General features: G+C 41.1%; 2 protein-coding genes across 3 annotated transcripts in view; one reads left to right on the top strand and one right to left on the bottom strand.

The window, feature by feature from the left end:
* Positions 1-26,125, top strand: part of NBEA (neurobeachin) — a 461,177-nt gene that overhangs the window by 304,333 nt on the left and 130,719 nt on the right. For both annotated transcript variants that reach the window (XM_058860312.1, XM_058860303.1), the window contains exon 41: positions 7,917-8,053. In XM_058860312.1, the coding sequence (XP_058716295.1) occupies positions 7,917-8,053 (137 nt within the window). The remainder of the gene's footprint in view (positions 1-7,916; positions 8,054-26,125) is intronic.
* Positions 9,874-12,353, bottom strand: MAB21L1 (mab-21 like 1). The gene has a single exon (XM_058860320.1). The coding sequence runs from the start codon at positions 11,825-11,827 to the stop codon at positions 10,748-10,750; it is 1,080 nt and encodes a 359-aa protein (XP_058716303.1). The 5' UTR covers positions 11,828-12,353; the 3' UTR covers positions 9,874-10,747.

Genomic DNA, 26,125 nt, shown 5'->3' with positions numbered 1-26,125 from the left:
GCTGATGAGCTACCTGATATATAGGAGACTGCAGAAAAACAGGCCTAGACATAAGGAAACCATCATTTTGCAACTTACTTCATCCTCACTATGCAGTTGGTTGCCATGCAAAAATCCATTTATTCTTCATAGGAATGTATTGGGACTGACCCACCATGGATTACTTGGTGGGTCATATGTTTAAGCTAAGCACTTTCATTGACCTTTGGACTGGACCTTTTTTTGCCTCTCTTTTCTTCCTCTGGTGTTACAGAAGCAAATTGAAAGATCAGTCAAGAAGACATTTGGGTTAGTGTTGGTTTAATTAACCACAAATTGTACTAGAGGTAGCCTCATCCCATGATTTTAGCTTGGCTTTCTGAAGAAACAAGATTTATGTAAGCATCCTCTGTCAGTCTCTATCTTTGTGACTTCTCAACCTGGAAGCCATTTTGAACAAACTTTTAAACAGAAGTAAAGACTTGAGAAGCAATAAAATTCCAGCAATGGAATCAGGTTGTTAAGGAAAAAAACCTGAATGACAGAGCCTGCCACATCACTTCTCCTTTCAGTAGGTACCAGAGAATCTTTGTGGAAGAGTCTTCTGAATTACCCTAACTGTGGGACTACAATACATGCAGTCAACTAGTAGACCCTGTTGCACTAGAGTTGGTTCTGGTGTTGTTTAGAGATACTCATATTTTCAGAAAATTTTGAAGTTAACAACTGTTGCATCTCAGGTGATTTTTCCAAACATACCTGTCAAGTTATATGCTGATCCAACAACTTTCGTCTTTATTCCCACACAGATACAGGAGTTACAATCCATATAAGTGAACTTTAAAATATCGTGAGCTATCTGAACATAATATTTCTGTTCACTATGGTCTCAAGAAATACAAGACTTACAGTTTATCTGAAGAGCTTTTCCATAATGGAGACAGGAAGGAATGAAAGCTGAAGGGCTTATTTCCTTAAATTTCTAATCAATTGAGCCCTATGGGCATGACAAGGTACACAAACTGGACTGTGTAAGATACCTGTCAAGTCTGGTTTTCTCAGACTGGCATCTGGGATTTGATCCCTTGTGTTCCTGAGTCGTTAGCTCAAGTTCCTGTTTCAGTGGTATACCGTTATAGCAGGCTTCTCTCTGTGCTTGCTCCTTTCTTCTTTAAATGAAAATCAAATACATTCTTCTTTTGGACATTAAATATGCTTTTCTAAGGTGTATATTTTTTTATGTTACTTTTTTATTAAATAGCTAGCTATAGTGACTCTCTCAGAGAGAAAAATTGTTACTTATGTGGGCATGTTCTGCATCACTTAATTTTTTCTAGGTTGAAAAAGTGTCTTTAAGGTTTACCTGAGAACGAGGAGGGAGCTAGTGCAGATCTTACTGCATCAGTGAATACTCACATCTGGGTGCACTGCTTAACAATCAAGTTCTTAAGTTTCTAAACCATCTTAATTTACTCAGTCCTTCCAAGGTATAGCTTCAGGCACACTGTATGAATCTAATTTTGAAGTGGCAAATGTGTGCACTGCAGTAGTGAGGTCCCTATCCCAAATATTTACATGTCTGGCCAGGTGTAAATCATTAAGGGGAGTCTTGACTATTATTAATACCTGATCATCTGGCAGGTTGGTGCTTGGACATGTTCTGGAAAAATTCTAACGCCATGTAAGCCATTTGGAACGTCAGCGCAGTTCAAAAGTTTTCATGCATGCCACAGAGTAAATCTGACTTTAGCTGCAAAAGGGGGAAAATGTTGATTTTCTGAGTTACTTTAGGCTGTTAGACACACAGCTAATCGTTCCATGGGACCTTCAGTGATTTAGTAACACTGACTTTGGTTTCATGTTGAGTTTGTCTTTGCACATTCTCTAACTGTTCTATTAAGCTGTTGCTTTCTGTGACACTAGGAACAATATAAAGAAATAGCAATTCCTAAGAATGCTGGGAGGCATGTTTTCCCTCAGGAAGAAGTACTATTTTATATTTTTCTTTTAATGAGACCAGGAAGGTATAGAATCAAAATAATAATGATTTACCTGTGAAAGTGTCACTTAATTCAAATATATAGGTGAGTATATATGTTTGAGAAAAATTTTTTTTTTTCTTCTCAAGGAGCACTATTTTCACAATCTCATCAAAACTATGTAATCCTTTCTTATTATTTTATTCACAGTTATAATATGTAGGACTGGTTTTATTTACATTTTCTTTTTAATCAAACACATTTGATTGCTGTTATGTCAACCACTTAAGAGAATTGAGTTGCTGTAATTGTTTAGTCATTGTTGAAAAAGACCACTTAAGTTGATCTTTGATGTTAGTAGTAATAGTGCTACATGCTTTATGGAGGAAAGGGGGAAAGTGGAGAAAATCTTGAATATCAGGGCCTATCCACTGGCTATGACATTTAAACAAACAAAAAAAAAATCAATCCTTCTCTCACAATATGAAACATATGATTGTGCAGGAGTAAAAAGCCAACAAAATAAGCTTGGATATCTCTGAAAACAGGGGAATTGAATGTGGGATATTATTCAGTGATGGAAGAGAAAACCAAGATTATAGTCATATTTAGACTTAGATTCTGTTTTTTTCATTTTAAAAGTTGTGCAAATTAACTTTAATGAAACTGTTGAAAGTGATGTGTAAAGGGAGCTGTATATGTACGTTCTTATAAGGGCCTTGGCTTGAGTGAAGTTACTGCCTTTGGGTATTTGCTAAAGCGGAGAACAAATTGGAGGCAGCCATCCTCATGTAAGTTCAATATATTTACTGCAGAAATACTTTCAAAGGGTAGTTTGAATCAGATTTATGATGACAATGGGAACAAAGACTAAATTCTGTAAATTGTTTAGGAATCTTACCTTGTTTACTTGTTATTTACTTGGCACTGCATGTGTTATATTAGATGTTAATTGGTCGAAATATTTTTCAGACTAAAGAGCTTTTCCCAAACAACTCTGGTACCTATACTTCTTTCTTTCTACTTCCATGCTCTGTTACTTTCATTTCAAGAAACTGAAGTTTTTGTGTGCTTGTGCATGTGTTACATCTAAGTTGTTTTTTTAAGTAGAAGGATTTTTATACATTTCAAATATAACTCCATGCCAGATACACCTGGCTTTACAGTGTAAGTGCTGAGGAAATTTCAGTTGTCTTATTTCAGGTACCTTGTGAGTGATTTTTAGTTGTTATTCTTATTATCTAAAATTCTTGTTTAAATGTCATATCAAATTACAAAATGTAATTTATATGAACTATTTTACATAGTAAAATTATTGGTTTCAGTTAATCTGTGTTGAATATATGTATGTGAATAAGTATCTTTTTTTTTTCTTTTAAACCAGCATCAGTTAAAAATTAAATACACCAACATCAGCCATCTTTTTTTCAGAGTGATTACCAATAGACTGTAAAATTAAATTGGTTGAGCTGATTGGATATGTTTTCCAAGTACTTATCCCAGCTAATACTTTTTTCTTTATGTGTAATCACAAAAATTTTACTTTAAAAGTTAGACTTTTAGGCCTGCTGCAGGTAAATTTCTTAGTTTCGTAATTCAGCATATAAAAGCATTTACCTTATCCTCCTTAGGAATAATTGTGCCCAATCTTCTTAGCAGATGTACCTCCAATGTCATTTTCAGGGTCATTAATGTAACACATGTTTAGCTCTTACAGCTAAAAATGATAGTTTATGAAAATGAAAATGTTTGAAATAATAAGTTCAAAACATCACTCTTTAGCAGCTTTCCTTAAGATGCGTAATTTTACTGATATTGCATTAGTGGATAGCAAACTTTTAAACCTAATGGAACTTTTCATTTGGCTTGATTTGTTTTACTTGAATTTGAAAAATACAAGAGCTAAGTTACAAGAACAGGGAATGAAGTCTCTGTTTAACAAAAATTACACAGAGGAGAAGGGAAGTTAGACTCTGCTTTTATTCACTTTTATTCACTGAGACCTTCTAATTTCACAATCATTTACTTTTGAAAAGAAAATATTATTTTAAAAGGTAGATGTGTGGTACAGTTTATTTTAGAAATGTAAATCACGTGCTGACCACAGGGACCAGGCAAAAGGGAAAATACACCATTTGAACAGTGAGTCTGAAATTATTTCTGGGCTCGTTTTGAGGCCAGAATTTCTCTGGTAGGTGGCTGCCTTTCTTCTTTCGGGCGCCCCGATCGCTTCGGAGAGGTGTGGAAGAGGCAACGAAACGATCCTTAAAGAGTGATGCTTTTGCTTAGAGTCCCAGGAGCTGACAAGCACCCTGGACACGTGTCCCCTGCACAAACATGAGCTTGTTGGGCGAAGCGAGGCAGCCACAGGTTGGCTTTTCCCCCGGAGCGGGAAGGGAAGCGCCCTCGGTGCCGCCTGCGGTGCCGGCGCTGCGCGGGGAGCGCCCGGCAGCATCCCCGGGTGCCGCTGCTCCGGGTGCCTCTCCCCCGGGCAGCACAGCCCCGGGCCCGGCCTTCTCCCGGGCCGCAGCAGCGCTGGAAATGAATATTTACATCCCCTGGAAAAGCGCAGCTCGCCACCGCCGAGGGGCCGGGCGGAGGCTGGAGCCGAAGCTCGTTATCCTTCCCGAATGCGAATGAGCCCATCCCGTCCCGCGGCTCTTGGCTCAGGTGTGCTCAGCTTTTTTTTCATTAGATTCTCAATTGGGTTTGAGAAGGAGACCCGGAGCTTCTCGATAGCTCGGTGCCATATGGAAAATCTGCGCTATTTTGATTATGCTCTATGTAAACATTTTAATATCGGATACTTAAAATCCAGAGACTGTCCCAAAGGGGATTAAAACATAATCCTCTCTCTCTATAGCTGTAGTGGATTAATTTCGTATTCTCTCAGTGGCTGGCTTGCTCCCTGAAGGCTACAACAAAAAGATTCAGTGCTCCTTAAACATGCTATGGAATTGCAAGTTGTAATTGGAGATTTCCAAAGGACAAGTGTAAAAATGAAACACTGCTAATACCGTTTTTTTTTTTTCTTTTTGTGCTTTAAGTAGAGAAAAATTCTTTAAAGATTTTTTTTTTTTAAACTTAGTTTGAACACCCCCTTTCCTGAAATCCCATAATGTGACTGCTATTTGCTTTCTGAGTTTTTTTGTTTGGGTTTTTTTCTTTTCTTTGTTCGTTTGGGGCTTTTTTGGTTTTAGGTTTTTGTTGGTTTTGTTGGTTTTTTGTTGGGGTTTTTTTGGGTTGTTTTTTGGCTTTTTGTTTTTTTAGGGTTTTTTTTTTCCCGGAAACAACACAAGAAAACCTTTTCTCATCTGAAAAGTACGACAGTGTTTTTTCCTTGTCGCATTGCGATACCTCTGACATGTTTACCTTGCAACAAATCTAGGGTGTCATTTGAGTAGAGTGCAGGGCAGATGCCAAGTTACCAGTCGGGGAGGGAGCTCGGAGCCTTTTCTCGGGAGTAGTAGAAAGCCAGAAACCCCCAATTTCCCCTGCTTTCAATAAGGGGGTAAGAAGTGGCTGTTGTCTTTCCCTCCACGTTCACCCCTGCTTTTGCAGCTCTGCCCCCGCTCCAGTCCATGAGGGCACATCACCCGCTAACCGAGGTGCACCATTGTCTTCGCCTGAATGGCAGATTATAGGGTTTGGCCTTTTGGCCATTAAATAGCGGTGGCTTTATTTTTATTTTAGCCACACAACACCAGGGAAAAGAGGTAATTGGATTAAACTGATGTTCTTCCTTCTGGGATTCAGCAAAGCCCACAAACGCCTCCTTAAAGTGATAGAATATCAGGTCGTTTCCAGGACGCGTCTTTCGAAGGCACTTTTCTCCCCGCACAAAGGCCCGGGAGCCCATCACCCTGCGCCGGGCCGAGTGTGCCCGAGAAGGGCCACAGGAGGGGTAGGGCGCTGTGCTTGAGAGGGCAAGTGCTTCTGCAGGGCAGGGAACCGCCGGCTGCCCAGACCCCCCTTCTGTAAACACAAAGAAAGAGGGCCTGGGGAATAGAAACCCAAATCCACTTGTAATCGTACAAGAGAATCGGGCGTAATTACTTGAGCAACCTAGATGAAGATTGATGAGGCTTTAAAGCGGCGTTTCGGATCGATCACCCTGCCCTTTGGAGCCTGCAGCCGGGCTTCCCCGGCTCGGATCGGCTCCTTTCCCACCGCCAAGGGAGGGAGAGAAGATGGAGGCGAGACTGGGAGAGCAGCAAGGCAAGCCCAGCGCATGTGATTCCGATCAGCTGACTGGGGTCAAGAGGCTACCTCGGTTTATTAGGAGATGGAAAACAATAAAATGAAAGAAAATAGAGTTTGTATCAATATTATCCCGTCCGCCACGCTGGGCTGCTGAAAGCTGTCACTGAAACTGCGCATTTTAGCTTCCCCCTGTACGCACAGCAATCCCTGCCTTCCTCTTTATTTATTTTGCAACGTAAATGACAAAATATTGTGCAATAAGGGCTCAAATTGGGTGTTACAGCGAAGTAAAGCATTAACAACATGACAGTTAGGTGAGCCGAGACAGGAGTAATTTGGGCTAAGTGAGTAAAAATTTGAAGTGCTGCTTACAAGAGCTGGTAGGGAAGTGTGCGGGCAGTGCTGGGGGAGGAGGAGAGGGCTCATCCGAGGCTTCGGCCCCGCTGCGAGCCGCAGCCCCGGGCTCGGCTCGGCCGCGCCAGTGCCCGCACGGCGCTGCTGGAGGGGCGAGCAGCCGGGGAAGGCAGCGGAAGGCTCACGTCTCTCTGCCCTCTGAACAAGAATCCCCTTAGTGCAAGGGAGATATTTTAGCTGCGTAAATCCAAATCCTGTTTAGTACCTCCTGAGATGGTCCTAAAAGGTGCATCAGTCAGGTGTTGTACCCAGCTTCTCAATACTTCTCAATACTTCTCAATACTGGAGCTTTATTATTTATGTGTCAGACGCGTGTTTGTACATGCATGTGTGTCTGTCTATGTATGTGTATATAAATTATCCCACAGGCTTTCGTGGTTAAATCTAGAAGAGTATTTTATATATATTTTCTTCGAAGCAAGTAAGCTGCCTAAACACGGCCGCTGTCAGCTTTAACAGAAGATTGCATTGATATTGAAGATAAGATAGTGAAAAAGCGATCCTCTTGTCTTTTGTATTAAAGAAGGGTTGTTTTTGTTTTCCTGAATTAAAATCTAACAATTTGGGTGGAGAAGGCTGCCTTTTTCAATAGGTATTCCCCATCCCATCTTTTCAATGCCCGTGAAAGCGTCTCGTCAGGGAATATATTTGAGCGAAGTATTACAGTAATTTCAAAACGATGAGCGGCAGCGAGTTGAAACAAAAAATATCTTGCCGTAAATGTATTTAACTGTAACGATGCCTTTGTGTGTGGGGTGTATTGAAATAGGTGGAAAAAAAAAAAAAAAAAAAAAAAAGAAAGAAACCGAACAACTAAACAAACACCCCCGACATTTAGCGTTACTTGTCCGAGCTGAGGTTGAATCCAGAGTTTAAAATAATGCCCCCAGGCCTCGCAGGGTCATTGTGGCGGGCAAGGGCTCTGGGCTGCCCTGCCCTGCGCCCCCGGCCCGGCCCGGCCGCCGCGGGGACCCTGGGCTGCCAGATCGAAGCGGTGTGGAATGAGCTGCCGCTATCGCACATAAACAGTGATAGTGTTAACGAGGAGCAAAAGGGCATGAAAAGAGAGGGGACCTTCTTCTGAGAGGCACCTATTTTTCACCCTAACCCCTCTGAATTTCGCTGCTGTGATTTATCTCGCAACCCCAGAGCTCACAAACTCGCTTGTGCCCCGGCCGCGGAGTTCAAAGCGCTGGCCGCGGGCAGGACGGGAATGAACACGGCGTTTACAAACTGGGTTTACGAGGGGGCTCGCCGGGCGCTGGCTCGGCGGAGGGAAGGGCCACCGGGGATGGGCCGGCCGGGCGCCTCCAACCTGACGCCGCTGCCCTTTCCTTGCAGGCCCCGTGGTCCTCAGCACGCCGGCACAGCTCATCGCCCCCGTGGTGGTGGCCAAGGGGACGCTCTCCATCACCACCACAGAGATCTACTTCGAAGTGGATGAGGATGACTCGGCCTTCAAGAAGATCGACCCCAAGGTGAGTGCGGCGGGCGCGGTCCCGGTCCGCGGTCCCGACACACGTGAGCCGGGGCCGCACCCTCATTCCAAACTGCGCTCCTGTCTGCCGCCTTTTGCTGCATTAAAAAAAAAAAAAAAAAAAAAAAAAAAAAAAGCAGCGCAATGTATTAATGATGTTAAATCCTCTATTACGGCAGCTTGCGCGTTTTCCAGCAGCCTTTCGCGCGGTGCCTTTGTATGAACGTGGTCAGATTTAGTAGTTAAGCCAATTGCGCTGAAATCCCCGCAGGGAGCAGCCGTCCTAGCCCGCAGCCTTCCCGAGACACAGCGGAGGGTTTTACGCCTTCCGAGGTTATCGGAGAATCCCGTTATTTCAAAAACGTTACTTTCTACGTAAGAAAATACGGCGCATTTTGTAAACACTTTGTAACTGCTGAAATGAAACTTAATGTTTGTTTTCTGGGGTGAAAAACAAGATGGGGGAGGGGGGGTGGAATAGACATGTACCGAAGACTTGGCTCCTGGGAAAGCTCTGTTTTTTTTTTTTTTCTGAAGTCATTTACTACTACCAATTCCCCAGCGCCGCCCCCCTTCCCCCTCCCTTCGGTGAAAACCTCTAGCCCAGCCGCAGCAGAGCAGGGGTGCGTGACTTGAGCGGAAACCTTTGCGTGGCTTTCTCCCCGCGGGGACCGCGCGGGGGATGCCACGCGGGGGAGGAGGGGGCAGACGCAAGGGATGTGTCTAACAGGGCGCTCCTCTCGTCTGCGTCTCTTTTTATTCTTATCTCCCTTGCTTTATTTCTTTGCTATTGCTCTGGAAAACGTTGGAGGAGAGGAAATAGGGGAGGTACTTTTACAAAGACCTTGAGGTTTGGGGTTTTTTTTATGCAAAAATATTATAAATAATTTCCAAGAAAACTCCTTGTCTGAATACGTTTGCAATGAAGTGATTTCTCTCTGGCGAAAAATTTGTCAAACTCGGAACTCTTTTCGCAGTGCTGGGGTAAAAAGTTTCTCTTCGAATCTCTTGGTATAAATAACAGTTTCTCTAAAGTGCACCCGCTGGAAATAGTTGCTAGTGGGTGTCACACAGACGAGCGGCCTCTTTCAGCACTTGTTGACTATTAGGACCGTAATCAAAATCCGAGTTGTTAATTTGCGTTTTGATTTAAAAGCCATTTTAAAGAAATGCATCCTGACAGGGACCAGGCAGTGCGGTACACACAGGCGGCTTTGGATTGCGTGCAGTTTTGTAAGCACGCACATTATCCCCTATGAATCTCTGGGAGCTCAGGGGCTTGATTTCTGGGAGTGCAACTGGCAGCCTTATCACATTCGGAACGGATTTGTAGGTCAGAAGTAATATTGTTGTTCACTTTATTGGTGTTGGCTCTCACCTATAAATTTTATTTTCTGCTTTATTAGTACCTGCACCAAATTGCTGGTTTTATCAGGATCACTGCTTACTCAAAACACTGCTTCACAGATACGTTGTGTTTCCTCAGCTTTGTTCAAAAGCAGAAACACAACAGCACCGTATAATAAACCCCTCAAAACAGACTTCTTTCCTGACGGCTGAAAAAGTGTAACTGTATTAATAAGTACGCTGGTGTCTGACAGTTGCTGATGGTGATCTGGAGCTAAATTCCAATATGCTTGTACAACCACTATTTCCCTATTCTACAAAACTATTCAAAATGCAAAGTCAGGAGTCTGCCCTTAAGTTTTCTGCTGTACAGGATTTAAGCAATTATCCACAGAAAGGCAAAATCCACAAAACATAGCTGTCCCTGTTTTTTCAAGTGGAAAACTTGATCCAATATTGAAACGCTTACCCATATGCATTTTACTTCATTTATTAGCTTGTAATTAAATAAATCAGCAACAGAAATTAAAATCTAAATCACAAAAAGTAATTATCCAGTGTATTTCAAGTGCATTTTCAAATATATAATTCCAATATTCAAGCGTTATTATATAAGCAGAATCCAAATTTCTTTTGAATATATTTAAATAACATTTCAAGTATATTTATGGAATGTTAGAAATAGAACAAGCAATATATATGAAACGAAAAATGTAAACTTGTTAAGTTCAGACACTTCAAAAGACAATTAACAAAAGTACCGTGATAAAATCTACCTTTTTAAATGGTATCTTCTTTTTAGCAGAAAATGTCCTTGAAGTATCCAAAATGGCAATTTAACTTCTGTTCACCAAATCACAAAACACCAACATCCACAATTTCAAAGACAATGTGATATCACAATATTTGATACAAATTAAAAGGTACATTAGGGTTTGTTCAGGTGGCATATCCAAATAGCTTTTACTCACAGAAGGTTTACATAAAAATACCGGGTTTTGTTATAATCCATTGGTACCGTTTTTAGGCAGAATGGTCACAATCAAATTACGGCCAATTTTCCTTTCCAGGTAGCACACTTTCCTTTCTTTATTTGTTTTGTTTTGTTTTGTTTTGTTTTTTTCCTTTTTGTTTTTTCCCCACGGGGAACTGCAAAACTGTGACGAAGAGGAACGATGCTTGCTGTTCTCATTTGATTTTCTTTGTGAAGAGCCTAAGCTATATTCCTTTTTAAAAGAGAATATTACTTGCATTGTCAAGTGGAAATATATGACTTTTCAAACAGGCATCTTAAACTTCATCGGGAAATTAGCAGATTTATCGGTCAGGCCGGTTTTATAGTTACCCTCTAAAGTTTCTCCAAACTTTTCGGGTTGGTAAGTATTTCCCTAGCCAGTCGCCACGTTTGTTTGGCCGCGTTTTCCAGGGCCGAGTGAGGTTTGCCCTGAAAGAGGTCTAAGTTGGGCAAGAAGTAGTGCGGGCACCTCCTGCACTGGAGGCACGAGATGAGCTGCAGTAAAATCCCGTTGAGCCGGTCCCCCAGGCACGACTCGTCCCAGTCCGATTCGCGGGGATGCTTTTCGCATTCGTAGGAAACCAGAGTCTTCATGTGATAATTATTCAGGGGCTGGCCCGGCAGCTCCAGGTGACGGTCCCGTAAGGTTTTGAGGATGGAGAGGCATTTCTTCCTGCAGCCGCCCATCTGCAGTCTGTTCTCAGCTTCCGCGAACTGCAGCACCCAGGCATCGCTCTCGGCCGAGCTCTGCTTGCCGGCCAGAGAGTGGCACTCCTTGGACAAGAGGTTGAAGCCTTCCGCCTTGACCTCCGCCACCCGGTTGGGTCCCGGCCAGGGGATGTGGGGAAGCGGCCAGTGTGCAGCACTCCGCGGCCAGATCCCCGTGCACTTGAACGCGGGAGTGATCTGCACGACGTACCGATCCCTGATCCTCAGCTTCACTTCGCTGGTGTCCGCCACCATCTTTACCACGTCTCTGTAACTGCACTTATCCACGGCTTGAGCCACCAGAGTCTGGAATCTGGACCGGATTTTGCGAGCGGAGAGGTAGCCAGACGCCGTGATGAACTCCACCCAGAGGGACATGCTCCTCTTGCGCCCGTCGCTTAACTTTAACACAGCGCAGCCCGGCAAGGAGCCGTCGTCCACGAAGTTGAAAACCCCCATTTGGTTAAGATACAGCACGACTTCAAACTCCGTGGGGGAGATGACTTCCAACCCCTCGTAGCGATTGTCCATCTCGTTCAAGGAACTGATGAAGCGAGGCTCCTGCACCTCCACCTCCTTCAGCACGTCCGACACCACTTTGCAGACTTCTCGGATCGTTTTGGCGATTGCAGCTTTCCTGGCTTGGCATTTCTCATTGTAGTATTTATTCAAATGATACACCAGCTTGGCCTGGGCCGCGATCATGTTGGGGCAGAGATCCGGATTGTATACCGGAGTCTCGCAATAGGCTGTGGGATCCAATGCGGCTGCTAAGGCTGGAGCCAACTTCAGAGGAGAAACAGGCTGCCGCACTCTGAAATGTAACAAATGTTTTTCAAAATGCGCCGGGTCTGCTGCTCCTCAGATGCTCTCTTCCTGCTTTTTTAGATCAGCCGTCTTGAAGTGTGTGTGGCGGGGGGGTGGGGGGGAGGGGGGGGAAGGGAGGGGGGAGCAGGCGGGGGACTGGAGGGGGCGATATTTTTCCTTCCCCTTTTTTTAAAGGGTCCGTGAGTGAGAGGAAAGCATCGAGAGCAGCACCTTTCCCAGCAGCAAGAAAAAACAAAAGTTGCACTGAGACACAGCGAGGGTTCCAGTAGTCAAAATAATAAAACCTCTTCGTATTTATTTATGTTTTCCCGTAGTAATCACCGTGTGTATGCAGGGCGGTTAATCAGATGGTGGAAAAAAGTGCCGTGTGTGTATGTCAGAAGAAGCTGGCTGTTGGTTTGTATAAGAGCCCAGATGCACTCGTGTGGAAATTATAAAGGCAGGGCCAGGCAGGCGGGCGGCCAATCGCCACTGGGCTCGTCACTGCAGCCTCTTTCAGCTCAAACCCGGCTAATTAATCCCTCTCTAGGAGATAGATACGTATACACAGCCACACGCACACACACGCACACGCAGGCACATGCAGAAAGGTAGAAGGATACTGGCTGAAAAGCCGCCCCGGTCCTCTCTACACTCGGAAATCAAGAGAAATCACTCTCCTTTGGGTGTAACTTGAAGGGTATTGACGTTACGAGAGGACTTGGCAAAACTGTGCCGCTCAGTACTGAATCCCTGCGTGCCTCCTCATGGCCGGGACGTGAATGCAGGTGTATTAATGGGCATCCATCAACTAGGAAGTACAGACCGGGCTCGCTCGGGCAGGAGCACTGGCGTAAATTCATTAACCCCCACTCGGCGTCACATCACGCTGTCCTTTCCCTCCTGATAGTTGTCTGTAACTGCAAGCGAGAAGTAGGTTTGGATTTTTTTTTTTTTTTCCCTCTCTTGAACCGGCCACTGAACAAGGCAGCGGATTCACGGCAAATTTAGTGTTCTTTGGAATAAAATATCGCTCAGAAGTCCACGATTTGTATTGTTTTAAAGGATCTTCTGATGGGTTCTAATCGATTTTGAGGTTTAATGCATTTTGGCATTGTCTCTGCCTTGCTTTTTGTATTTGTACCTTATGAAGGGGGAATCAATCGCTAAATGTATCTGTCAGGTCTTTTTCACATTCCTTCCAAAAATCAAGTAGCAGATACAGACGGTAAATCTCCTTTGCCAATTCTTACCGTCGTTTTTATATTCTGTATTGCGTTCTGATCTGTTGTAAGGAGTGGATATTCGGCTGCTTTTCGAGACGCACTATAAGTACCTATTAGTTTCAGACCTGGAGGATTTATCGTACAGCGAGCTGTGCTAGCAAGCTGCGCTTAGTAAATGTGCACACGGGAGGCACGCTAGCGACTGCAAACATGCTGGCTTGCTTGTCTGACAGTTTGGGGTTTCGCCTGTGTGATGTGTAATTAGCAAATTCCGCCTTCGGTACTTTAAGTGTTGGTAATCGAGACCTTTATTTGCAAATAAGCTGGAGCGGTAAGCTCTTCGGCTTCACAGCATTTACTGAGCTTCACTTGAAGAGAGCCCTAAATTTTATATATATATGAAAAAAAAAATGAAAAAAATAAACCATCAAAGCTTTTTATCGGTTGGACTCTTTAGACTACTGACCGATTACCTTTTCCTAAAGTAACTGTCACAGGCATATCAGTCGCTGAGGAGAAGTCATACCACAAAGAACATTTCACAGCATTTATTCAGCGTACGAGTGCGACCAACTTTATTGCACATAGCGGAGAATTTGTGACTGTGCTCTTGGCTCCCTCGGTCTAGCGGTTTATATGGGTGTTCCCGTGCCGCTCCCGAGGAGGAAGCCTACCGGAATCCTTTCCTGCTCTTGAGCTGAGCAGGGCTGGGGCTGTCGCTGAAAAACTGCAGGTGACAGGTCGTCCCGAAGCAGCCTACCTCTTCTCGGCCGCAGCCCTTGGCCGCCGGGAGAAGGGCGACCGCTGTTTGGGGCGGAGGGGAGGCAGTTTTCTCCCGGGCTCTCTCTCTCCTCCGCTCAGTTTCCCGGCCGGGCGCCGGGCGGGACACGCGTGCCTCCCCCCGGCCGCGGTGGCTCCGGCGGCGGCAGCCGCACAGAGCGCCCGGTCCCGGTGCCGCCCGAGCCGCCGCCGAGGAGCTCTGCCGCCGTCCCCGGGGCTGCCGCCTCCCTGCCTCTCTCCTGCCCCGAGGGGCGGTGGCGTGAGCGGCCGCGGCGCTGCGGGCTCCGGGGGCCGGCTGCCCCAGCCTTGCCGGAGCAGGCGCCTCCAGGAGTTCGGGCTGGCTCCGAGGGGACAGGCGGGCGCCTCCCCGCCGCTCCTACCGGCGGCTGCGCGGGCAACCTGCTCGGCGACGGGGGCGAAGGTCGGCCCTCTTCCCCCTTCCCCGGGGGTCGGAGCACTCACAGCCCGCTCGGCGGCACGGCCGCCGGCCCCGGCGGCGGGCGGGGAGGGGGAGGCACCTCTCCGGCCCGGCACATCCCGCCTCACTGCCCCAGGATGGGGCTCGGCACATCCCGCCTCACTGCCCCAGGATGGGGCCCGGCACATCCCGCCTTACTGCCCCAGGATGGGGCTCGGCACGACGCAGCCAGCCCCTCGGGGCCGGGGGCGATGGCAGTCGCGCCGTGCCCTCAGACCCGGGGCGGCGTTGGCCGCAGCAGGGCTCGGCTGGGCTGTGCACAGGAAGGAAAAGCGGTCAAGTCGGGACCAGCTCCGGCGGGCGGGTCCCGGGGACCGACTGGTGCGGGGGAAGGCCCGCGGCAGCCCCAGCCCGGCCCCGGTTCCCGCCCCGGGCGGCGGCCGCTGGTCCCGGAGCCGTCCGGCTCCAAAGGACCGGTGCTGCTGTGTCGGGGGCGGCTTCTTTGGGATGGAAATGCTAAAGAGCCCCTTTCTCGCAGGGTCACAGACCAGCGCCGGGTAAAACCGAAAGTTACAGCGGGCGGACAAAAGGTTGTCCCTTCCTCCCTTTCCGCCGAGGGAACAGCCCTTTCCTGCGGTGGGGGCGCCCCTCAACTTCCCAGAGATGCAGGAGCCTCAGAGCTGCACGTTAGCGATGGGGATGTTCCGGGTTTTGCTTATTTTTGCCCCCTGGGTTTTAGCTTGGCAATTCCAGCTGCCAAAGGCAAAATGGAAAGGTCGTACCTTTAAGCTGTCAGAAGTCGTAACATTCATATCGTGGCAAAATTAATTTAAACAAAAATTAAGTCTTAGATACTAAATCAGCGTTTTCAATGTGTAGTGCTAAGATTAAGCTATGATATTAAGTAATGCAGGTTATATGTATTTATTGTATCTCAGTGGGTATGAAAAATATTAGATTTAGGCTTGACTGGGTGGTGTTTAACACTGAAGGTCGCTATTAACTCTGCTCCATCATTTCGTTTCACACACCAAACATTTAATAGTTTAAAAATTTGTATATTTAGGCATTATGGACATCACTGAAATGTGGCTGTTGAAGTGACCCAATCGTTTAACATGACAAGAAGTCAGTTTGGTTTAGATGTCGAAAATTATTATCTATATGACTATATATGATATGAAAGTATAGATATTTTTCAAAGCTTCTGACCACTTACTGCAGTTAATTTTTCTGTCTAGTTATTAATGCATCCTTGGTAAACTGCAAAAGGACCACTTTTTCAGCAATGAATTTTATTTCTACTGGGTTTATTGAGTATTAAGTTGTTTTGGAAAATCAGAATTAAAGTCACCTCATTAAAATGATGATTGATCATTTGTCATGATAATGGTACCATATGATATTGGTGACTTTTACTAAATTGCTGTTTTCCAGATATTTCCCCTAATTAGGGGGTACTATAACAGTATTTGTTGAGCTCTGCTTGTTATTTCAAATCTTTCAAACATTGTCTTGTCATGTAGTGCTCATGTTAGCCAAAAAGCCAAATGGTGTTGAAAATCTTTATATTCGCCCACATCCCCAAATTGCAATTTGGAAAAAAAAAAAAAAAAAAAAAAGTTACCATACATATAAATTTAACCAATAATTTTTTTTTTTTCATATGGTGAAAAGTGTGAGTTAAAATGCACATGAAGATGCATATCTACACAAGGGGCTTGCATGGATATCACTTTATATTTCTTATTATATAGCGGTACTCCACACACAACTGCTCATGAATTTTAAAGTTTTATTTTTTAATATCTGCCAATTGCACTAGGGAGGTAGGAAGAAAAAAGAAATGAAGCTGAGTTGATTAAATTATTTATCCCTACTGCTGAAGTGAGTTTGAAGGCTCATTGAATGTATCTGATTTCTTGGCTCCTCTTTCTCCCCTTCCCCCCTCAATTCTTCCTGGTTATTTCATCCATATCATCCTGCCAGCAACAATAAATTCACTTTTTTTTTTCAAGTAAGAAAACTAAAGACAGATATTTGTGCTGGGTTTGCTATATGTGTCACATTTTATAAAATAGGCAGCATCTTTTTTTTTTTTTTGTGATAAAAGTTGACAGTACCTTCAATTTTCTGTATTCTTATTTTATAGTTTACTTTTTGCCTCTACTTTCAAATTTAGTAACAAATGAAAAGTTTAAATGTAAGTTGTTATAATGTTTGCAAAATTGCAACTTTAATAAATTTATACACTTCATTACGAAGACTTGTAGGTATCAAGCTCTGCATATTTTGGTACACAAGCATTTTTCCTCTGTCGTGAACAGTTTTCTGCAAATTTAAATTTTTTTTTAAAGAAATTATGACATAGTTCCTTTTACACTACACAATTAACATTCATTATTGTTAAACTTGTGTGTATTTGCTTCCTATTAAAAATTAAAGAAAAACATGAAGAGAGTTTGCATTACTGTTGGACTTGGTCATCCTAGGTCTTACAGATGAACTGTTAATGCTTTAAATTCCTCTAATCTGAAATTTGTTAAAGGGAAAAAACAGAAATTCATTTGTTTTCTCTAAAATGTTATGTCTCAAAAGTAAACACAGAGCTTGCACAACTGTGATTTTGGCTAGAATTGCAGAAACATGTAAGTAGGAAAAAATACATTGAATTATTCGTTTGGTTCACTTATCCATCATCTTCTCCAAATCCAGACATAGTACAGCATTTTATTTAATTAGTCCAACATTGAGTTGTTGGGGTTTTTTTTAAAGATCTCTATCTAGGAGAATGTTCTTTTTTTGCTGAACTGCTAGAGGAGTGTGGAATCAGTGGGGATTAGCGCCTTTTAATCTACTACATTTGTAGTGGGTCATCCAACACTGCAGAACTCTCATTACTCTCTATTGCTGTATATGATTAAGTGACTGAAAATATTGAACGTTGACCTTGAAAATAAAGCTGTATGAGTTGGATGAGCAGCTTCTGAAGACTTCATGTCTAAACTAATCTTTCCCCTCGGTAACTTTAGCCTTGAAATACAAGAGAGGACTAGAGTGTTAGAAAATTGAAGTATGGAAGCATTTAAAATGCTCCATTATATAAATTATGGTATCACACAATATGCTGTGTCTTAGGAGTAACTCAGCATCTTATTAGCCCAGTCAAAATGGGAGGATGGTATGTCTTGAACATACTTATTTTTGTGGCTGGTACTTTTCTGTAAGCTGGTTTCATACTGACTAGCAAACTAAACTACATCGCCTCATCGATAGCTGCTGAAGATACTGAAATTAGCAGAAGACATTGCTTAACACCTTTGAACACTGGCCAATAGGAAGTTACAATTAAGCACCAGTTTCTGTATACATTTGGTCATATTATGTGCTTATTGCTAATTTTCATGCTGTCAATACTTTGAGCATCTTATGTCCCTCCAACTCAAAATGAAACCTTTTTCTCTCTCTTTACAATTACATGCGTATGGTAAATTACCGTGTAACTGATTTCATCTTGATTTAGCTATGAAAGGACATACCTAACATATTTCAATGCAGACTTATTTAAGTCTTAATGTAGTGTATAGCCCTCCAATATTTTCTTTCCAAATAACAGTGAAGGGAGGAGTTGAGTGAGTTGGTCGTAAGTGATTAATACATTTCGCTGAACCTTATGAAGGCCCTGATCCTGCAAATAACTGTCTGCACTTCAGTGTGAGCCTAAAAGCACACATGATATCATGGGCAGGATCAGGGCCAAAACACTTGGAGGTTAACATTTGAAGAGGATGAGATACAGTGAGCCTCTAAAATATCTAATGTATCAAATGCACGCATTGGTGAGGAAATATATTTTTGGCTCAAATATCTACACTTCTGTCGAGCAGAGCTTCCCTGTTAATTTCATTGTGCTTTAGCCATAGTGTTAAAATAGCTTCTTGAGAAGGGACACTGCTGTTTTGTCCACATTTTCACAACATGCTGTCACAAAAATGCCCCCCCAATATACTCTAAAACCCTTCTGAGGAGGGTGAGGTTATTCAGAGAAACAAATGAAAGATAATGCTTTCATAATCTCCATTAAAACTGTATTTTTTTCATCTACTTTCACATATTCAGGACTATTTCTCAATTCCCTAAAGCTACAGAGTCTTTCAGTAGTCTTAAATATAAGCAACCTACTTGCTAAGAATACTTATTCTTCCTAAAAATAACCTAACTGTAACTGTAATAGAAACATATCAACGAACTTATTATTTAAGGAAGAAGAGGTGATATCTTCTCAGGAAAAACATGATACTTAGATCTTTTGGCCTTTAAAGTATTTTCCCACCACCACTCTGAACTTTTATTTTTTTTTTTTCTGGTGGTACATTGTCATTATAGAACACAATATTTTGTCTAGGGGAAATTTGAGCCCTCTATTAAGAGCACCACACCACTCCAGTTGCCCTCTTACTTGAATTCAGAAATTTAATCTACATCACCTACTGTCCTTCCTACTTTTCCCTGCCGGTTTTTAGGGCAGCTCTAGGACAGAATATAAAGAAGCGGATCCTTTGTGGCATAGTGCTGGTGTGCCTGAAATGAGAAAGGCTATAGAAATAGCATATAGTCTTGTAATTTCATAAATATCCAATCAAATTGTTGAAAGGGAAATATTAGCTTGTGGAAATGCATTTATTTTTTATTATTTTATTTTATTTATTTTAAAGGAATATTGCTATCAATTTTTTTTAATAGTTGAAATAGATTTTGCCTTTTAGACAGTTATCATTTATAATATATTAGTGCTATTGAAAAGAAGATAAAAATTTACAATGTATCTGTTAGGGTAGTGACAGTATTGTCTCTTTAGATTCAGTAGTTTTAGATGAGGCAAAGGAGATATCTTTATGACTTCACAGCTATGAATCTTACTTATTTACTGTTTTAGTTGATGCAAAATAATTATTTTATAAAATGAAAGAAAACTTTCAGGGCAAAAATGATGAGGTTTTACCTTTTTTTTAAGGTCAATACCGATTTTAGTGGAGTTACGCAGTGTGTACAGGCCTACAAAGATAGAAGTTATTGTGATCAACATGGTTCTATCTTATTTTCAGTAAATATTTTACCATTTCTATTTCTTGTTTTCTTCTGCAAATTATTTCCAGGAATTAACTGGCTCAAATTTTCACTTCATTTTTTTTTAAAGAACCCTATGAAAAGGAACAATTAATAAGTGTAGAATTCTTACTAGCCCTCTGAAGCACAGGCAAGTACATGGCATATGCTAGACTGTGCCATAATGCTTGCCATTTTCACCTATGCTTCAAAACATTGCTCCTTTAAATAGGTAAAAAATGACAGCAAGTATGTTGGACAACAGTTTTCTCATTATATTCTGTTCATTACGTATTATTAGTCCTTAATTGTAAAGATGAAATAATATAACCATTTATCTTGGCAAGCCCATTATTTATAATCTGTACATTAGAAAACTGCATGGATCTACATGGATGTTTTCTTCTGTATGTATATTCAGATTTTTGACATAGGGGATGAGTAGGAAACTTCTTAGGCTAAACCTATGGCTATCCTAATCAACCCTTTGTAGGCAAACTGTATCTCAGCATGGTAAAAAAGTCCTCTCTATCCCCACCCCCCAAAATGCAGTTCTTCATTTGTTTTGTTCACCACGCTGCATTAACACAGTTTTCCCTTGTGTGCATCTGCCAGTGTACAATTTAGCCACGGGCATCTGTAGACCTTGTGGTGATCAGTATTGCAGGCAAAAGCCATATGTGTTTAAATAAAAAAAAAAATCTCTTTATTTCATTTGCTGTTTTAACTGGATGGATAACTTCTGTGCCTCAAGACAGAGGAAGAGAAAATACAGAAATAATTAATTGCCTCTATTCTTGAGGCAGTTTCATTTTCCCTCTCCAATATGGAATGCTTGTCAGCTTCCCTGATAAATGACTGCATGTATTTGCATAGATTTTACATTAACACAAAAATTAGTTTTATTTGTGAAAAACTATTTTACATAATAATGCAAAATCTAGCAGTATGGGTTATGTTTCCAAACTTGAGAGACTGTGGAGAAATGAGGGGCTTTTCATGTTTGCTTTTTTAATTTTTTTTGGTTTGTGTTAGTTGGTTGTTTTCGTGGGGTTTTCTTGTTTGTTTGTTTGTTTAATGTCAAGGTATATTATTTTTAGTTTTGCGTTTTGTTTTTGTAAAAGCAACCAAGTCAGGATCTCTTAATGTTTGTAAACTATTTATTCAGTCTTTCATAGATTGAATTATTGATGGTGGTATGAAAAAAACTTTTTTCATAGACTTCTAACCCATTCCATTTATTAAATACACACTTAAATATGAAACACATTTGCAAAATTTCATGGAACTGTTTTGAAAAACAAATATTGCATCAAATTTAGGTATTAAATGCACTATGCGAATATACTTTAAATTTCTAAAGCTGCTATTAAAATAGTGCTCTATCAGGTATTTTTTCAGAACATTAATGTACTGCATTAGCTTGTATGCCAGTGTAGGACTATTTTTTTTCCCTATATCTAATAACCTGTCTGGTTTAAGCAATTAGGCACTCCTAGCTTGGAGTGGCAGTACTATACCTCTAGTTAAAAACTGTTTTATTCACTATTTGTCATGTCCATAAATAAAATCTACAAATCAATCAGTCTGAAATATCTCTGAAGGAAAATATACTGCCCTAATTTTAAGCCAATTGTATTTATTTTCAAGTGACATGAATTGGATATTTGCTCACAGAATAAACCTGGTGTCTTGTTGTCTAAAGGCAGCTGCTAATTGTATATCAGCCAATTCTCCATGCTGAAAAAAACACAGAGGCATTCACTGCTGTTATTTCATTCTCATAAGAAGAAGAAGAAGAAAATATTGCTTCTTGTGAAACATGCTGTACTTGATGGCAACTTAAGGCAAAAGAGTGCCTTTGCCACTTCTTAAATCTGGGACACCCTAGGTGCCAGCTGTCACTGCTCAGCTAATGATGACAAATGCCCCTCTCTATGCAGATTGCAGAGCTTGCAGGCTGCTATGAAAGGCAGTCAGATTACCTTTCTTCAGATAGTAACTTAACCTTTTAAACTCAAGTGTCAGAATGAAATTATTAGCTGGGATAGTTTCAATATCTGTTTCTTTAAAAAGGGGAGAAAAATGGAAAGAAAAGAAGGCAATGACTTCAAATAATACTGAAGCACTTGTATTCGCAAATCGTTTTTGCTTCTCTGATCTTCTAAAAATAGGAAATTGCTGCCACTGTGCCTGTGAGCACTCTATGGAGTTTGCTGTCGTTGAATGCATGAATGCTGAAGCTGACCTCTCGGTTGCACTACACAGAAATGGGGCCAAGTGGGACAAATTCTGTCCTTGCTTGCATCCACACAGTGCTACTGATGCACAAATCTGACAGATCACAGGTTAATGGATGCTATTTGTAATAGACCTTAATTGATCTTAGGTATTCTGGATATACTCAGCTCTCTCTGTGGCAGTTCATGTTACCACTCTAAGTCTATGAACTTCAGCTGGATTCCACTCTGTCAAAATAACCAAGTATCTATTCTTTGGGTAACAGTGGTTTCACAAAACTCAGTGTCATGTGATTAATATTGCTAATTTAAATCTATTCTACAGTCAGAGGTTTGGAGTTCCTTCCTGGGTTGTCTTAAAAGTAGCTAACAGATGTGGAGATGTTACATAGCTCTTTAACAGCACTTCAGAAACACAGTACAAGCACTAAGTACTGTGCCACCTCAAGGTGCAGGGTAATTTTTGGATGCACACACATACACCTGTCTGCATTTTTCTGCAAGGCTATTTCCATGTGTTTATACTTGAATACTTAAAAGTTATTAGGCATAGGCACATTCATGTCAGTATGTGCACACATGCACTACCCTGCATGAGTAATATCCAAACAATATATACTTCTGTATTTATATTAAAATGCTGACATGTATGAACATGTTTAACTAGAACATTATATTTACCATTAAATCAGTCTGTTCAGTGAATATCATATGAAGTGCATATGAATATCAGTTTCCCTTTGTGCTAGAGCTTATTTTTATTACAGTAAACAAGTATTTTCACCAGTATTCTTCAAGAACACATCTCCTCAGCATTGGGCAATAATAGAGAACTACAGAAAAGGTGGGGAAAGGCTTTTAATGAGATGACCAGGAATATTATGCTATATGGATGGAAATAAGTAAATAGTGAGGACAGGAGGAATGTCCCAGATACGAAAAGTTATTATGATTTACAGAAAGTATGGGAGGAAGAAAAAAATGTACAAATTTACCGAGAAAATCGAGATAAATGTTGCAATAATTGCAATGTGGTTTATTCTGTAGTAGTCATTAAAGGAAAGGTAATCTGATTCATGAACATAATGCTAATTAATATTATTTCTTCTAGAAAATAATAGATCTCATTGCTGATATGGGTGTTCTCAAAGAGCTTCAGTCAGCACTTATTTCTTTTGATAATATGATGTGTGAAAGGGAGATGGTGATTAATATTATATTAGAAATGTTTCTTGTTGAAGTTTGGGGACGAGTGTTTGTTTTTGCCTAAGTATGTTAAATTTAACATCCTGTCTTGTTTTGTTACACTGTGTTTCTTTTCTGTAAGTCATTATGTTCAAAGTATTTAAAACTATACATTTTATTATTTTTAGCAAGTGTAGCGCAGTCTGGGAAATGAAAAAGACAAAGATCTAGTGTTTCATACTCGGCTTTCTCAGCTTGTTGGTTGAATAGGCATCAAATGAAGTCCAATGCCTATACAAAAGAAATGTTCCTTGTTTGGATTTGCCCCATCTGTGTCATCTGGTGGCTTATGCAATAGGAGGTGTTATCACATGAATCCAAATGCACAAGCCAGTTGTTTTATGGACTCTTTCTGTGCTTGGAGGAGTTTATAAGTTGCCCACTCTATTGTGTGTCACTCCCAGATGACACGTGTGCATTCTGCTGAGCATATTTTGGGGGTAATTATAACTAATGAAGCCTGGTACACAGCTTGTTCACAGAGTGATTTATTCTGCTCCTGTCTGATTCCTGAGAGTTCTGTAAAATGGTTATATTGTGCCCTCCACTTTGGACATGTATGGGAGCATGTGGTATTGAGTCCATCAGAGAAAATTTGCTATTCAGTGTACCACAGACTAATTACAAAGATATTGGCTGGCTACATCTGTTGAAAAATATAGAGTCAGATTGAAATTATAAATGGGATCTGTAACTTCAGGGATATTGACTTTTTTATAGCTCTTGTTTAGTCATTTACTCTTTCCAGACTTGCAGTAACCCGCTTAGATGTACTGCTGTTAAATGGCTCAGAGTTTCTCTGAACCCCTTAAGTTAAGGTTAGGTTCCCTTCATACCTTTTAACAAAGCAGATTTTATTATACAATCTGAGTTTTGATAGGTGGTGATATTTGTGGAATATGTGGAAAGATGGATTTAAAAGTTGGAAGAAAATGCCTTTGTAGCTTTGCAGGTTTCATCAAGCAACAACAAAAATTCATTACTGAAGCCTGAGTGTCAACCTTTATTTAACCTTAGATCTATCATTCTCACGCTAATTTATCTTGACTTACCAGTCTCTCAGGCAAGTAAATCCACTGATATTAGTGGGATTCATCTACTATACAAGAAAGATACATAAATTTTTTTTTTGCCAGGATTATTCTAAAAATCTTTTTTCCAAGATGCTAACATACCTCTGAAATCATAGAGTAATGGTGTGCACAGAAACTTCAGGGTTTGTCAATTCATCTACCAGATTCTCAGCTATCCAAGGATGCTGGATGTCTTTATAAGTATCTTGGCATCAGTGTTCAGAAATTATAGTCTTCAATTACAGTTATATCAGTTTCTTCTATCTTCACTCCTTTGTATCCAAATTTGAAAGAATTTTAGAATTTTGCTTTTTTTTTCAGTGCTTCAACAAAATTTTCTTTCTTCTTTCAAAAAAAAAAAAGGAGATGTTAAACATTATAATACTGCTTGTAGGAATGGGAGAAGGGATAAATACTTATTTTGGTATACATTTAATAAAAAAGCATTTTGTAAGGTGGGAAAACTACTGACTAGAAAATACAGTTCACATCCTTCTTACTGGCTGCATGATAGAAAAAATAGTGTTACCGAGTATGAATTATTGTTTTAATCTGTTTTTGTGGAAGCAACCTGGGATGTCTCAAGACAACATTAGCAGCATTGGGAGTGAGAAGTTCTTCTCTAGTTCTGAGGAGTGAATAGTGTGAGATGACATTCCTTAGCTATCATGTTAGGCAAGAGGATGCAGTCAATGGCTGAAGTTTACCTGTGCCCTAACCTGTCCCAGTAGTGAAGTTTATAGTATTGATAGCAGTTTTCAAAATCAGTAGGATTTTGGATCACTGGGAAAGGAAACAAAATAGAATTTCCACCTAATTTTAATCTTGATAACCATGAAGGTAAAAGTGACAGAAGGCCTGATGATGGTTTCATTTTTTTCTAAATTTGTGGGTTGCAGTGTTATATACCTGAGATAATAGCCATCAGAAAGTAAAAGTGCCGTTTGTATATGATGAGTGTGAGTATATCTGTATATAATATGTGTGTTGGAGCAGCAATTTGGAAACTGGCTGGTTTGCTGAGAACAATTGTATCATAAAGTATCAGTTTTGCTCCACTTGTTTTAACTAAGCAGAATTTGGTTTTGGTCTTTATGCTTTGTTCTGAACTTTGTCCATATACAAAAGTTCTGAGGAAAATTTTTACATGATGATTTATAGTAATAAAAAGTCTGGCCTGGATTTGGCTTCTCTGATGATACAATTGTGATAGGTTTTGACTTTTGGGATGAAGCACATAATACCTGGTTACCATATTACAAGAGGCCTTCTGAATTGTCATCACATACTTATAATTGAAATTCTCAGATAGGTCACATGTCACAGATGAAAACAAGGATTTTGCATGGTTTGTAAGGCTTTTTAAGTTTTCTCTGTTAAAGGACTGTGACAAAGTACAATGACTGGTATATCAGAAAAGCCATGCCCAAAAATGAGCAGTTGTTTTCCTTGGAGAAGGATTGGCACAAATTTAAAGACTAGTTAACTGGAATTATGGTTTTGTGCTATTCAAATTTTGCAGTTTTTAGGTGTGATGTTGGCTGCTAAGGAATCTACTCATGTTTAGTCAGAGTACACCTGTTTTATATAATTTTAAACATTTAATAAAATATTTAAGACTAATGGTCCAAATCAAGTACTAGCTGAAAGGATGACACTAATTGCATCAGATGTAGTTGGGTCACTGAAGCTTACATGTCATTCTTTTGCACTGACCAAACTTTCAGTGCAGGAACTCATGTCTTGGGCTCTGGAAGAGTTTGTTTCAGAGCAGAGTGTGGCCTTCCAAAATCTGGTCATTGCAGCTGTAGTCTCATTCTTTGTACTGTTTTGCTTTCTTCTGTAAGCAGCATTAATTTTATTTCAATTTTTCTGCTACTTAATATGAATTTTGTGACAGAAATTATTACTTAAGTCACCTTGATTCTAGAAACTTCTTTATGCTGTGCCATGCTATGCTTATCAGGTATGGGTAGATTAAAATAGTTTTTCATATGAGTATTTAGGAAACAGTAGTGAAGTAGTACTCATTTGTAGCTGCAGTGATAACTGGCAAAAAAGTTGAGGTGCTTTTTTGGTGCTTTAAATTCTTACCTTGTTAACCTCAC

The sequence above is a fragment of the Poecile atricapillus genome, chromosome 1 (genome assembly GCF_030490865.1).
Source record: "Poecile atricapillus isolate bPoeAtr1 chromosome 1, bPoeAtr1.hap1, whole genome shotgun sequence".
Taxonomy (NCBI): domain Eukaryota; kingdom Metazoa; phylum Chordata; class Aves; order Passeriformes; family Paridae; genus Poecile; species Poecile atricapillus.
Note: the sequence above shows the minus strand (reverse complement) of the source record. Positions and strands in the feature narration are given on the sequence as shown.